Source organism: Sturnus vulgaris, chromosome 11 (genome assembly GCF_052056855.1).
Source record: "Sturnus vulgaris isolate bStuVul1 chromosome 11, bStuVul1.hap1, whole genome shotgun sequence".
Lineage (NCBI taxonomy): Eukaryota > Metazoa > Chordata > Aves > Passeriformes > Sturnidae > Sturnus > Sturnus vulgaris.
The window spans coordinates 17413987-17426549 of NC_142253.1; the positions used below are offsets into that span (position 1 = coordinate 17413987).

The 12563-nt window shown below is 39.9% G+C and overlaps 1 protein-coding gene across 2 annotated transcripts in view; it reads left to right on the forward strand.

The window, feature by feature from the left end:
• IARS1 (isoleucyl-tRNA synthetase 1) overlaps positions 1 to 12563 on the forward strand; it is a 94568-nt gene that overhangs the window by 56623 nt on the left and 25382 nt on the right. For both annotated transcript variants that reach the window (XM_014869752.2, XM_014869749.2), the window contains exons 18-23: positions 1028 to 1114; positions 1766 to 1849; positions 5257 to 5404; positions 8155 to 8275; positions 11937 to 12028; positions 12369 to 12446. In XM_014869752.2, the coding sequence (XP_014725238.2) occupies positions 1028 to 1114; positions 1766 to 1849; positions 5257 to 5404; positions 8155 to 8275; positions 11937 to 12028; positions 12369 to 12446 (610 nt within the window). The remainder of the gene's footprint in view (positions 1 to 1027; positions 1115 to 1765; positions 1850 to 5256; positions 5405 to 8154; positions 8276 to 11936; positions 12029 to 12368; positions 12447 to 12563) is intronic.

Genomic DNA, 12563 nt, shown 5'->3' on the forward strand with positions numbered 1-12563 from the left:
AGATGACATTTTTTTTTGTCCCCTCACTGAAGCGTTTCTCCACTAAATCTTCATGCAAATACATAGTTCTGAGACATAACCTCCTGTGCCTTATTATAGCTTTTTTTATAATCACCTTCTATTTGAAGGTTGCTAAGCAGTTGTCAGTGTGATGCCTGTTTTGAACCAGGAAAGCTGTGGCCCACCCTCCAGTTACTTTCTTAAAAGTAATTACCAACAGTACAGTTCCAGCAGCTCACACATCCCTCCTTTGGTGAAGGCTCTGGCTCCTGAGTGTGAAATTATCACATCATCCTGCACTTCCACTTAATTTCCCAGATATAATCATATATCAGCCTGTGAACAATAGGTGCCTGTGCTTGCTGCAGCACTGATTTCCAGAGTGTCCCAGTTTATAGTGCTTGTAAACACATCAAATAGAATGGGAAGGAACCACTGCTGCCCTTGGTTGTGGGAACATTCTCTTATTTCCTGGTGATGGCTGATTTAAGCAGGCAACTCGACCTCCTTCCAATCGAACCTTCAGCAGGATTGGAAAGAGGCTTCTCCCATTCTTGAGAACTTGCTTTTATGTTTTTATTCTATGTTCCATTGTCTGTCAAGCTGAAGAATACACAATTAACCCATAAGCACATAAATGTGTGCTGGTCCTGAGTCATCCCGTGCTCACAGGTTTGCAGTGAGCAAATAGCCAACTTGTTCAGGGGCAGAATTCCCTTTTTTGTACTAAAGAGGGAAAATGCTGTAGTTTTCTTCCTCATGATCTTTACATGCTTCCTATTAGAATTTTTCTGCCTTTCTGGACTAGCATATCCCAGCTGAGCAAACAGCAGGTTATGCTTCAAATAGGAAGATCTACTTTCAATAAGCTTTTCTTCTGATTCTTTGCCACCTAAATGTTCCCCAGACTTAAAATTTATCTTTGCTGAGGAAAGCAGCATAATGAAGCATTTATTCTGTAATGAAGATGTGCAGGCTTTAGCTTGGTGTATTTCTAAAGCCCCCTTTATGTTGTCTCTTGTTTCAGGTTCTACACTTTGTTGGTGCTGTCCACTGCTCTTTTTGGGAAGCCTCCCTTCAAGAATGTCATTGTGAATGGCCTTGTCCTTGCCAGGTTGGTGTCAATCAGCTCCTTCCTGAGCGGGTTTTCAGTCAAAGAATGTTTCAGATAAGACCTGCAAATTGTAAATGGAATGTGAAATGGACTTGGGAGCTGTTAAGACTTGCAGGGGTGATATCAGTGCTGCAGGAGATAAGAGGAATCTGAGAGTGAGAGGCTCACACATCCCAGCATCTGCTGCACTGGGTTCATTCCAGCAGGATTAGTCCTGCCTTGAGAGAGAAAATGAGTAACAAGAATAGGAATGAAATTATACCTTTTATGCCAAGTAAGGGAGATGATAAATGTAGTTTTAGATGTAATTTAAAGTTATTTATATTAGTTTCCCTTTATTTTCGAATGAAGCTTTGCCAGTGGGCTGGAGGGATTGATTCCAAACAAATGCATCTTTTTTCAGCTTGAGTAAGAAGGACAGATTTCCTTAGAATTTAACTTGGGAGCTTCTTGGGTTGGGTTTTGGGTTTTTTTCTGTTGTTTTTGTAGATTCAACAGTCCTACAGAAATGATGTGCTAATATATAGATATATATCATTATGTTTGTGCCACTAGGACAGAAAAATTGAGCTGGGTTTGAAGGGCCTTTTTTCTTTATCCATGTATTACAAGAGTTCTGGGAATTGTTGCCTACATTCTGATATTTTCTAGTGATGGCCAAAAAATGAGCAAAAGGAAGAAGAATTATCCTGATCCGATGCACATTGTGAACAGTTATGGAGCTGATGCACTCAGGTAGGATTTCTTTGGCTGTTCAGTGGGATGTGTTGGCTCCCTGCTCATGGCAGATCCACACCAAGAGGCTTCTTGGGGGGGGTTGACCATTAACAGCAGGAAGAAAGTTAATTTTAGAAGGTTCTAGACCACTGTGACAGAAGTAGCTGCCAGAGTGGATGACTCCAAAGAACTGGCAATGGATGCAGTGCATTTCTCCCTCCCTAAAGCCCAAGGGACCTGCTGCTTCCAGCACTGATAGTCTGAGCTGATCCAGTGAAAATGTGAATAAAATATTTGATAACAACACTACAAGGTCACTGTTAAATCATTGGTTAGAGAAGGGTCTATGCATAATATACAAAACATTTGTTTCCTGTTTGCACTGTACATTTTATAAAGAGAAAATACTTTGCTTTTCTGAATGTAAGTACATAATTTGCACCTAATAGCAATGTTACCAGAAGAGCAGGAGTGGAGCAGCCTAATGTGTGTAGATAAATTGTCCTGGTCCAACAGAGATTAAACACAGTTCAAGTGGTTCATTAAAATTACAGGAAGATATGAGGTAATTACACAGTCACTTGGTGCTCTGGCTTGGTGCACTTACTACATGCATCAAGTGGTACCTTGAGGTAAAGGTACATAAAAGACATTTTAATAAGTGCAGGAATGCCCTACTTGGGCATTTCTCTAGAGCCCTGTAATTCCTGGGTATATAAGAAACCCTTCAACACATTGTGTGTTACAGCTGCACACAGAACTGATGGGCTGAATAGAAGCTGAACGTTTATTTGGGGAAGATGGTTGTGGCTTCTAGATAATTTAAAATAATCAATGTGAAGTTCTAATTGTTTCAAGTTTTAGCATTTAAAATACCTAGTACATGTTTACAGTGGAGAGTTGGGTGAAGTGCTTAAATTTAATCAAGGTTGCACTTTACAAATAAACAAGGTGTGTTAGCAGGGTAACTGCAATAAGAAGAGCTGGAAGGGTTGGGGTTAATCATACTGGAGATTTTAAAATCACAGGTGATGTGTCTGTTGCAAAAAAAAAAAAAAACCCAGCAAAAACCCCTGCCTTTTTTATAAACAAACCAAAAAAACCTGGAACACCAGAAGTTACACTTCCATTATTCATGTTTTTTTTTTTTTTTTTTTTTTTTAATTTCTAAGAAGCTAATTCATTTTTCTGCCAGTGTACTCATTCTTTAATGTCACATTTATTTATACCTACACCCACACAGAGAGTAAAAAGCATTGCAGCCTGGGCTCATTTCTGGAAGGAGCTCTGCAATTCAGTTCTCTGCCTTTTCTGAGGTGCTTGATGTTCTCTGTTTATAGCAAAAGCTACAACTGAGGTTTTTTCCTTGGCACTGTTTCCCTGCAGAGTTACTTTAGCTTTTGCAGTACACAAATATATATGTATATTCTAACTCCAGCTTTGAAGGATTCTCAGCAGTAGCTTGATAAATAGATCAGCAGAAAATAGAGATATAAGTTGGTGAAATGAATATGGAATTGAATAGAAGGGGCAAACAGCAGAAATAACAGCACAGTAAATTTAACAACCCAACTTGAAGCTTCATGAAATTTGAATCTTGAGTGAAATCTGTAAGAAGGGCCAGAACAGTTACATTTCAATATTGCTGAGAGCTGGGCTGGGGACCTGTCCAGGCTGAGCTGTGTCAGAATTTGCTGATCATGGCACTCCCAGGCCTTTGCCTTGCTCTGTCCTGCCTGAGCATTGCTGTTACAGGTGAGGAGTTACATCCTCCTCTCAAGCTGGTCTTCAAATGCAGAAGAAATAATGCAACAAACTGCTGCTTTAGAGGGGGGAAGAGAATATGATTTACTTTATTTTCTCATGTATTGTCAGCAAACTCAGTAACACTGGCTTGATCTGAGGAAGGTTTTATTTTCTGCCCAGTGGGTAACTGAATGGCTGGAACTAAACTGATGGCACTCTTGTTTTCTTGTGTGCCTTATTCCTCTTCCCATAGAATAAATGTCTTTGAATTGGAATAATTGAGGAAATTGCTCTTCTTTTAACAGTTGCATATTGTAAGGCAGGGTAAGGCTGCTTTATTAAAAGAAACAAAAAAAAAGCCCCAGAAAACAATACTACAACACCACCAAAATGTGGCACATAAATAATTGTCATAGAAGGAAGGTGTGGTTTAAGGATAGACTTAAATTCTAGTTTCATTTAATGACTTACTAGTTCATTGCCATTAATTGTTCTGTACTTCTGTAAATTTATAATTTGAATTCAGGTGTGAATTCACTTGGGTGATCTTTGGGGTCCATTCCCAGCCAAGCCATTCTATGAATCTGTGTTTAAAAAAAATATATATTTTAAATCCAGTACAGAAAAAAGCCCATTTCTGTGCTGCATTCTGTCTGTTTATTCTGAAAGCTCTATTTTTATCTATTAGTTTTAATGCAAGAAGCCATCTCTCCTGAAGAATTTATGGTCTGGTATTTTTGAATGTGCTGTGTCAAACCCCATTAAGATTTTAAAACCTCCTAAAGGAAGTGCCTGTAAAGTTAAATTAGTTTAGAATCATGATTTTAAAAGCTTAAAAATGTGAGAAAATGGGTTAATAAATTTGGATTGAAAACTGCCACAATCTTTAAAATGAAAAAATGTTTGGTTTGGTTTTCATATTTGGAAAATTAAATGAAGTGTATCTAAATCAAGTTTGTATTCAGGTTTTTTGAGACCTGAGTAAGGCCTGGTTTCTCTTTGAGTTAACTTGATAGATTCTAGTGTATTTCTGAAGACAGAATGTTTATTTGGGGAAAAAGGAGGGATAAAGCATAAAGTTTTTTGGTTTTTTTTTAAACTCAGAGACATCAAAGAAGCTGAGGGACATTTCTGTCCCTTGTATAAGTCGCTGGTGTCACCTGGGTCCTCTGCTTTGGTCCCTCAGAGCTGAGGCACATTTGTGTTGGAGGAGGCACATCCTTTATTCCCTTTTGGGCCTTTCTTGAAAACGTTGATTTCTGCTCTTTCCCTTGGATTTGGTGGTTTGTTTTGCTCCTTAGTTCTGCCAAAGCTTTTCATATTTGAGAGATGAACAAGACTGAGTAGAAAGGTACTGAGTAGTGGTTAAGGAATTCAAAATATTACAAAAACAGTAAGTGCCATCCTAAAGATGAACCATGCAACCTCTGCTTGTTTTATACTGTGATAGCATCTGAACATGTGTTAGCACTTCAGTTAACTTCTAGAGTAAAAATGAAAATTTCAATTCAAATTCTGTATGCTGCATCTTAGAATAACTCCTGTAGCAGATGCAAGTAAATGGTTTTATGTTCAGTTTGTTACATGCCTCCAATGCAGTCATCTTTGGAGTTTTTAGAGTGAAACCCTATCAGTATGTGCAGTTTTAAGCTCTGAAGTATCATGCTCTTATTCTGCAGGTTGTACCTGATCAATTCTCCCGTGGTAAGAGCAGAAAACCTGAGGTTTAAGGAGGAGGGAGTGAGGGATATCCTGAAGGATGTGTTCCTGCCCTGGTACAACGCCTATCGCTTCCTGGTGCAGAACGTGCAGATCCTGCAGCACAAGGTACACGGCTGGGGGACTGAGGGCAAGGGATTTTCTGCTTCTTCAGGGTTAGAGGGAATCAGCATTGCAGGGAAATTCAGATTAAAAGGGAGGTCTGGACTCTGGAGGTCATCTGATCTTTACCTCCTTGGTCTAAGATCAGGTTGTATATTATATTTGCTTTTAATTTGGTTTTTGCTGTTTTGTACCTTGCTTTATGAAGTTGTAATCACTGCATCTTTCTCTTCTTGGCCAAACTTATTAAATAGAAAGAAGGAGAGGAAGGTGGGAGACTGCCAAGACGTGACAGCTCTCATTTCTCAGATTAGAGTGCTGTTGAGTCCCTTTTATTTAACATCTGTGGGATGCTGCTGCATCAAGGCTTGTGAAATTGGAGGTCCAGACCTGGTGTTTGTGGGGTCAGGACACACTGAGCAATTACTTGCTGCTCCCCAGCCCCTGGGAACACCAGTTAAAGCCAGGTGTGTTGGAGGGGCTCCTTCTGACATGTCCCTGCTAAACCTGGATGGGTTTTCCTGGTGGTGTTTCCAGAGCAGCTGGAGGCAGCAGTTTCTGCTTTAGTGCTGCTGCTTTTTCTTTGCTGCTCCTCTGTGTGGTGTGGCCAGCACAGCTCCTGCCCAGGAGCATCTGTCCCATGGGAATCTGTCACTTGGGCTGCCAGCTCCTCTGCTCTGAGATCAGTGCTCAGCACCACACACACACTGATCATGAGCATAACTGCAAATCACTCAGGAAAGTTATTTTCAGTAGTGGCTGCTGTGACAGTTTCTCAAGCTAACTCATTGCAGGAACTTTAATTATGAATCTGCATTAAAATGCTTAACTTGGGAATACTCAGTCCTGAATACATTAGCCATAGCAAGGAGATTGTCTTCTGTAACATGACAGTAATTTTTTTTAAAGTTATATTTAAATGCAACTTAGAAAAAAGATTGAGAAATGGAATGGCAAGAAAGGCAAATCACAAAAGCAATAATGCCTTCGACTTGTAGATTACATTTGAAGTCTACTAAAAATGCTGGATGAGTGACAGGAGTTTCTACACTTCCAGTGTGAAAGCAAGATTAAAATTTCTTATAGTAATTTTTCATTAAAATTGAAGATTTGATGTGTATATTGTATAGTTTCTGTTGAAACCAATTTTAATCTTTCAGCTGAAATTAATGACAGCACGTTTAGTTCAGACTTTTATGGGAGAGTGGGACCTAAATGAAAAGTCCAAACTTTGTGCTACATGTGCAGTTACAGTGGCAGCCTGGTCACTCTGGAGAGCTGTATTTGAATCAATAAAGGCAGCTTTTCTGAATTCAGAAATCAGTACAGGAAACAGCTGACTTAAACAATTGGGTGTATCTGTTTTAGCAACCTCTTTGGGGAAGATTTGCTAACTCCAGATCCTAATATTTAACAAGATTTTTTTTTAGGATCCTGAGACAGCATGCATCAGACAAACTTAGATGTTACCCCCAAAATACACTTGTTTATCCTGTGAGACCTTTGAATTGTCTAAAGTGAACTTTATAGCTTTTTGCTGTGATCCCATTAAATCTTGCAATGTCAGCTTGGGGATGGAAGACTCCAGTGGAAAATCCAGGTGCTTAAGGAGATAGGTTTGGCAATTCAGTAGATGGATTTTTTTTCTTTCTAAATAGCAAAATCCTTCCTATGCACCATATTAGGCAAAAGAATGTGCTATTGGAGGTGATAATGCTTATATTAGATTTCATGCACAGGTTTAAGCAACTTCTTCATTGTGTTCTGCTTCCTGCAAGAAAGGAAGTAAAATCCCAGTGTCCTGGATCAGGTATAATAATGATTTAATGCTTATTGTAATTCTCCCTTGAATTGTAGTTGGTTAATGACTGCTGACCTCACACTGGGATTGCTCCTCTCCTGCATTTCTTTCCTATGAATCTTCTCCTTTGTACTGTGAAAGTGGATCAGTAGTTTCTGGGCTGAATAATCCAAACAGATATTTTCATCTGGACTCTGAGGGAAGAGAAAGTTCTAAAGGCTTTTAAAATCAGCTGTTAAAATACTGTTTGTAAATAAAAAAAAAACAAAAAAACCCCCAAAACCTGTTTCCAACCTGTTGTAAGGATGTGGGAAAGAGTCAGAGCAGGCACAGACATGGTCTTGCTTGCAAGGCCCTGCAGAACCAGCAAAGTGATGCCATTTCTCAGATGGCTGCAAACATCAGTGCTCTGGAAAGCAGCAAAAATGCACTGTGTGCATGTTGGATGCTAAAAGCTCCACTTGTTTTTTTCAGGTTGCTACATTCATCTGTGTTTTAATACGTTGAAATTGTCACATGTTCTTTAAAAAGTCATGGTCTTGTTTCTAGTCCTGCTCCCCTAATAGAATCCATCTGCATTGTAAATTCCTTAGAAATGCCTCAGATCCTCCTGGATGAAGGAGCTCTGTGAATTCAAGGATCCTGCCCTTTGTCTGGAGGCTGGGATTCACCCTGCACACAAGAAAAGATCGGTTCTGCTTTTTATCTGCTTTAACAGCCCCAAATCACTGGCCTCCTGTGCAGTTAAAGGTTGTGGTGAGGCAGCAGTGAGAGACACGTTTTTCCACAGCTCCTTCTTTATACATACCTGTGTCTGGAATTTAATGTTTGCTGGTAGGAAACCAGTGTAACCCAGGGAAGATGCCAAAATAGTGGTGGCTGACAGGTAATTGGATATAGAGGTTTGATTATATACCCTGATGACTTGGAAATGTGCTTTGTGTTTTGATGATAGGATGAGGGAAGAGAATTCCTTTACAATGAGAACACAGTTAAGGAGAGCAATAACATCATGGATAAATGGATTCTTTCTTTCACCCAGTCCCTCATCCAGTTCTTCAAAGCTGAAATGGCAGGTATGCATTTTTGCTCAGGGGGTCTGGGGGTGTTTCATGTTTGATTGCAGAACTTGCTTTTCCATACAGAGATTCCCAAATTCCATGAGAGACTTTGATAAAAGGAAGGAAATCTTTAACCAGCTACCATAATCCATGGAATGTTTCTTTCATGGGTGTTAAGTCAGATTTTGCTATGCTTGTTCATGAGATTTCAAAAAGTGATGAGGCTTTTTTTGTCCCAGCTAATCCTGTGAGCTCAGTGATGGAGCTTGTTGCTGTAACGACGTCTGCTGCAGTGCTTGGAGCAATTAATAATATTTTATTAGTCACTAAAAGACAGCAGTGAAAAGGAAGCCAAATAGAATTTGGAGAAGCTGTTAAAAAAGGGATAAAATGGGCAGTGCTCAAGTCAGCTGAATAAAATCATTTTGAGAGGGACATGAAGAGTGGCAATAAATTTTTCCCTGGTATAGTTTCACAGAGACAGTTTCTTTGGAATAATGCTGTGGGAGTGTGTGCAGCAGAATGGATGGTATTAGGATAGCTGTAAAAAGATATTGTCCAGGGTTTTTTTTCCTGCATGTTGTCTTTTTCATCATCCCATACCTCTTGATGCTCACATTACATTGGGGCTCTTAACTGCAAAGGGGAGTTGCTGCAAGAACCCCCTGATAAAGTTGCAGATAAAGTCACTGTGGGATTTGAAGAGGTTTTGGTGCATTTGAGGGCTCTGGAAGCCCAGATACTGAAAAGAAGATAGCTTTGGCCATTGCCACTCCTGTTCATGAATAAACAAATAACCCCCTCAAAGCCTGTGATTTTAAGTAATTTTAAAAAAATTTAGAAGCCTTAGGCTTGGGAAGGAAGGTGTGAAGTGGGATAACAGAAAATGAGGAAATAGCTAAATGCCAGATGTGAGTTCATGAGGACACAGGACAGTCCTGCACTGCACTCATTTCTTGCTTTCCTCCCTGTGACTGCTGTGATGGTCACTCTCACCAAGACCAGGACAGTGAGTTTATCTTGCTGTGACAGCTAACCCAGGGCATTTGGTATGAACAGAATTCATGTGAGCTCATCTAAAAACATTTCATTAAAGGAAGAAAGAATCCTCAAGCTACCCAACCTAGCAATATGATAAAATCTGGCTCTCATTGATCAAAATGTGGCTTCTTCCTGAAAGTTGTTTTCCTTGAAATTTGATGGTGGTTTGTATTGAGTTTCATGTGTTGCCAAGCAGAAATAAGCAGAACCTATGCAAATTTATGTGCTGCATCTAAAGAGCAAAATACTCTGAGGGACAGCAGAAAATTCATTTGTGAGTTGTGAACCTGGAATCTTGGATCAGTGTGTGGTTTAAACAGAAATATCTGTAGGAAGGTGAATATGAGGGTAGAAACTTGAATTATCTGGTTTCTGAGAGGAAGATGAAGGTGACAAAAAGGGATGTGTCAGTGACCATCTTTACAAAGTGAGAAGATCTTTCCAAGCAGGAGAAGAGTTCCTACTGGAAAATGAGTGTCAAGACTTCCAAGGTAGTAGTGTTGGTATGAAATGGTGTTGTTCATCCAATGAGTGGCAGTCTCATTTGGAGAGGATTAATGAACAGAATTTTTCACTTTCTTTTTCTGCATAAACTCTGGATTCAGTCAAGCAGATCTTAATGAGATGCAGTGAATTTATGTACTGTGACATGATACTCTAATCTCTTTCACATACCTATTTTGGGATTTATTTCTATTTTTTTTTTCTTTAAAAGGTTTTTACTTCATATCACTTCAAGTAGGAAAAATGTCAGGAAGAGACAAGGGAAGATTATAATGGTGACTGATACTGTCAAATGCTTGATAAAGGAGATAAATAAAAATAGAAATTCCTGCAGCTGGAGGTCATGGGGTGTAAGAACACACAGGTTTGAAACTGGCAGTGCTGAGGAGACCCCACTGACCAGGAAAATGCTGCAGCTGGGCTCTGCTTCTTCCATTTCATCCAATGTCTTTTAGAGTGGAGCTGAATTTTACACTCATCTCCTGCCTCTGGAAAAATGTTTCCATTAAGTCCAACTTATGGTAATTCTGCCCCAGTTTCTCCTGGTGCTTGGAGAGGTGGCAGTGCCAGCCCAGGTGGGGTCAGTGTGGGATTGACCTCACCTGAATGTGCTGAGCCTGTGCCCTCTCCAGCCCTGGGGTGCTTGAGAGAGCCTGGGGAGACTGCAGAGAGGGGGAGCAGCCCTCTGTTGGTGCTGCATGGGGAGAGCTTTGCCTTCCAGCTGGAGAAAAGGACACCCAGCCCCACTCCCAATATTCATGGAAAGTGGCACAAGTTGCATTGTGTTGAAATCTGATGTTTCAGGGGTGTTAAAATTCTGTATTAAAAATCAATAAGCCGTATTAGGCTTTTATTTTCTATTAAATTGACCAATACAAGCACTTATTTTAGTAAAACATCTTTTCTCCTGATGACTGAAATGAAGCGTGCAGTGTCTCTGTGTACATCTGTGGCTTTTTCCTGAGTCACAAAAAAGCAAATTTTACAATTTGGTTGCAGCTATTGAGGACAAAAATGCATTTTTCCAGACTAATACTGTATTTCTTGTTAAAGATACACTGTCCCTGAAGGGCGTGATTTTTTATTATTTTAAAATTTGTTTATGACAAGTCTCCTAACTAAATAATACATAGCTGGAGGAAAGAGTAGGATTTTTTAGGAATACAAATTCCCCCATAAATAATGTGTTCCCCACCATGGTGTGAATCTTCTGGGCATTTCCTTTTTAGGTTTAAATCCCAGTTCTGTGCCTTTAGAACACTTCTGCTTTACAAAACACAGTGAAAAGAGTGGTGGAGCGTTTAAAGCCAAGATCCATTTTACTCAGTAGCTGCTTGATTAATGAAACTGCTTCAGAATGGAGCTCAAGAAGCTCTTGGCTTTTAGAGAAGTTAAATACAAGTTTTTCCCTTAGAAAATTGAGTCCTGTGTAAAGTCCATCTCCCTTATCCCCCCAGTTTTCTCAGGAACAGCTGAAATTTGTTTTCCTGTTGCGTAGTGATGTTGGTGATGACCTTGGTGCTGACAGTTTTCCATGATTTCAGTTACACAGAACTTGAAAATGCAGCTCTGTTTATTTCTTACTTCATCAGCCTTGCTTCTACTTCACATTTTAGCTTGCTCTGTTACTTAGAAAAATAGTGAAAAACTGTAATTAATTCGGGAAGACTTGGTTGAAGTAGGTGTCTCATTTTAAATCTGCTGAACAAAAGGGGGAAGTGTTGGCAGTAATTAAGAAAATTTTATTTTCTGGTTCTGCAATAGTTTCTGTTTAACTTGCAGTGCCTCGGCTGTGTTTGCAGCATGTGCAAATGGAGGATTTGCCCAATCCCCTGCCATTAATAGTCTCTTATCCACTATCCTCTTTACCAGTCAGATAAAAGCATAAGGCTCCCATAATGTCTGTTTGCATGGGATTAGGGAAACAATTTGGGAGGGGGGAATGTGTTTGTCTTGAGCATGAGAGTGCTGCTGTGCATATTCAAAATACAGTTGTAAAATGATCAATATTTAGCCACTTTTTGGAGCTTTTAGCTATGTTTAGCAGCAGGGCTGTAAGTGATGATGTGGTTTGTAAGTGAGGAGCTTGCAGAGGGCAGATTTTACCTGCAGGACCCGTTTTCCCTTGCAGCTTACAGGCTGTACACGGTGGTGCCTCGGCTGGTGAAGTTTGTGGATGTTCTGACCAACTGGTACGTCAGAATGAACCGCAGGAGACTCAAGGTAGGGATCAGCTGCTGCCCTCCTGCCCTGGCAACAAAGTCCTGGCACTCCCTGCTAATGGGATTCATGGCAGCTCCACACCAAGATCTTGGCTTTAAATGCTGTCACTCTGTGCCTGAGAGTGGCACAAAATTAAACTGTTTTCTCTCCTCTCTGCTTTGTGGGAAAAACCAACCAAAATGCCCCATAATTCTGTTGCACTTGCTCAGTGGAATTGACCAAAGTTTATACCATTTGGAAAACAAGTGTATTGTATTAACATGGGAAACTTTTGAAGCCTATTGAAGTGCATTTCCTGATCCTAAAATCTCTTTTTTTTCTTGGTGAATTCTTCATTTAGGGTGAGAATGGGACTGAGGACTGCATTATGGCCTTGGAAACTCTGTTTAGTGTCTTGTTCTCCATGTGCAGACTCATGGTAAGGGAATTACACCCCACTCTCAATAACACTTTAAAGCAGTTAATGTAAAAGCATCTTTGTGTAGCACAGTTCATTTTCCATTTTTTCCTTTTATTTGTTTATCTGCCCCATGGT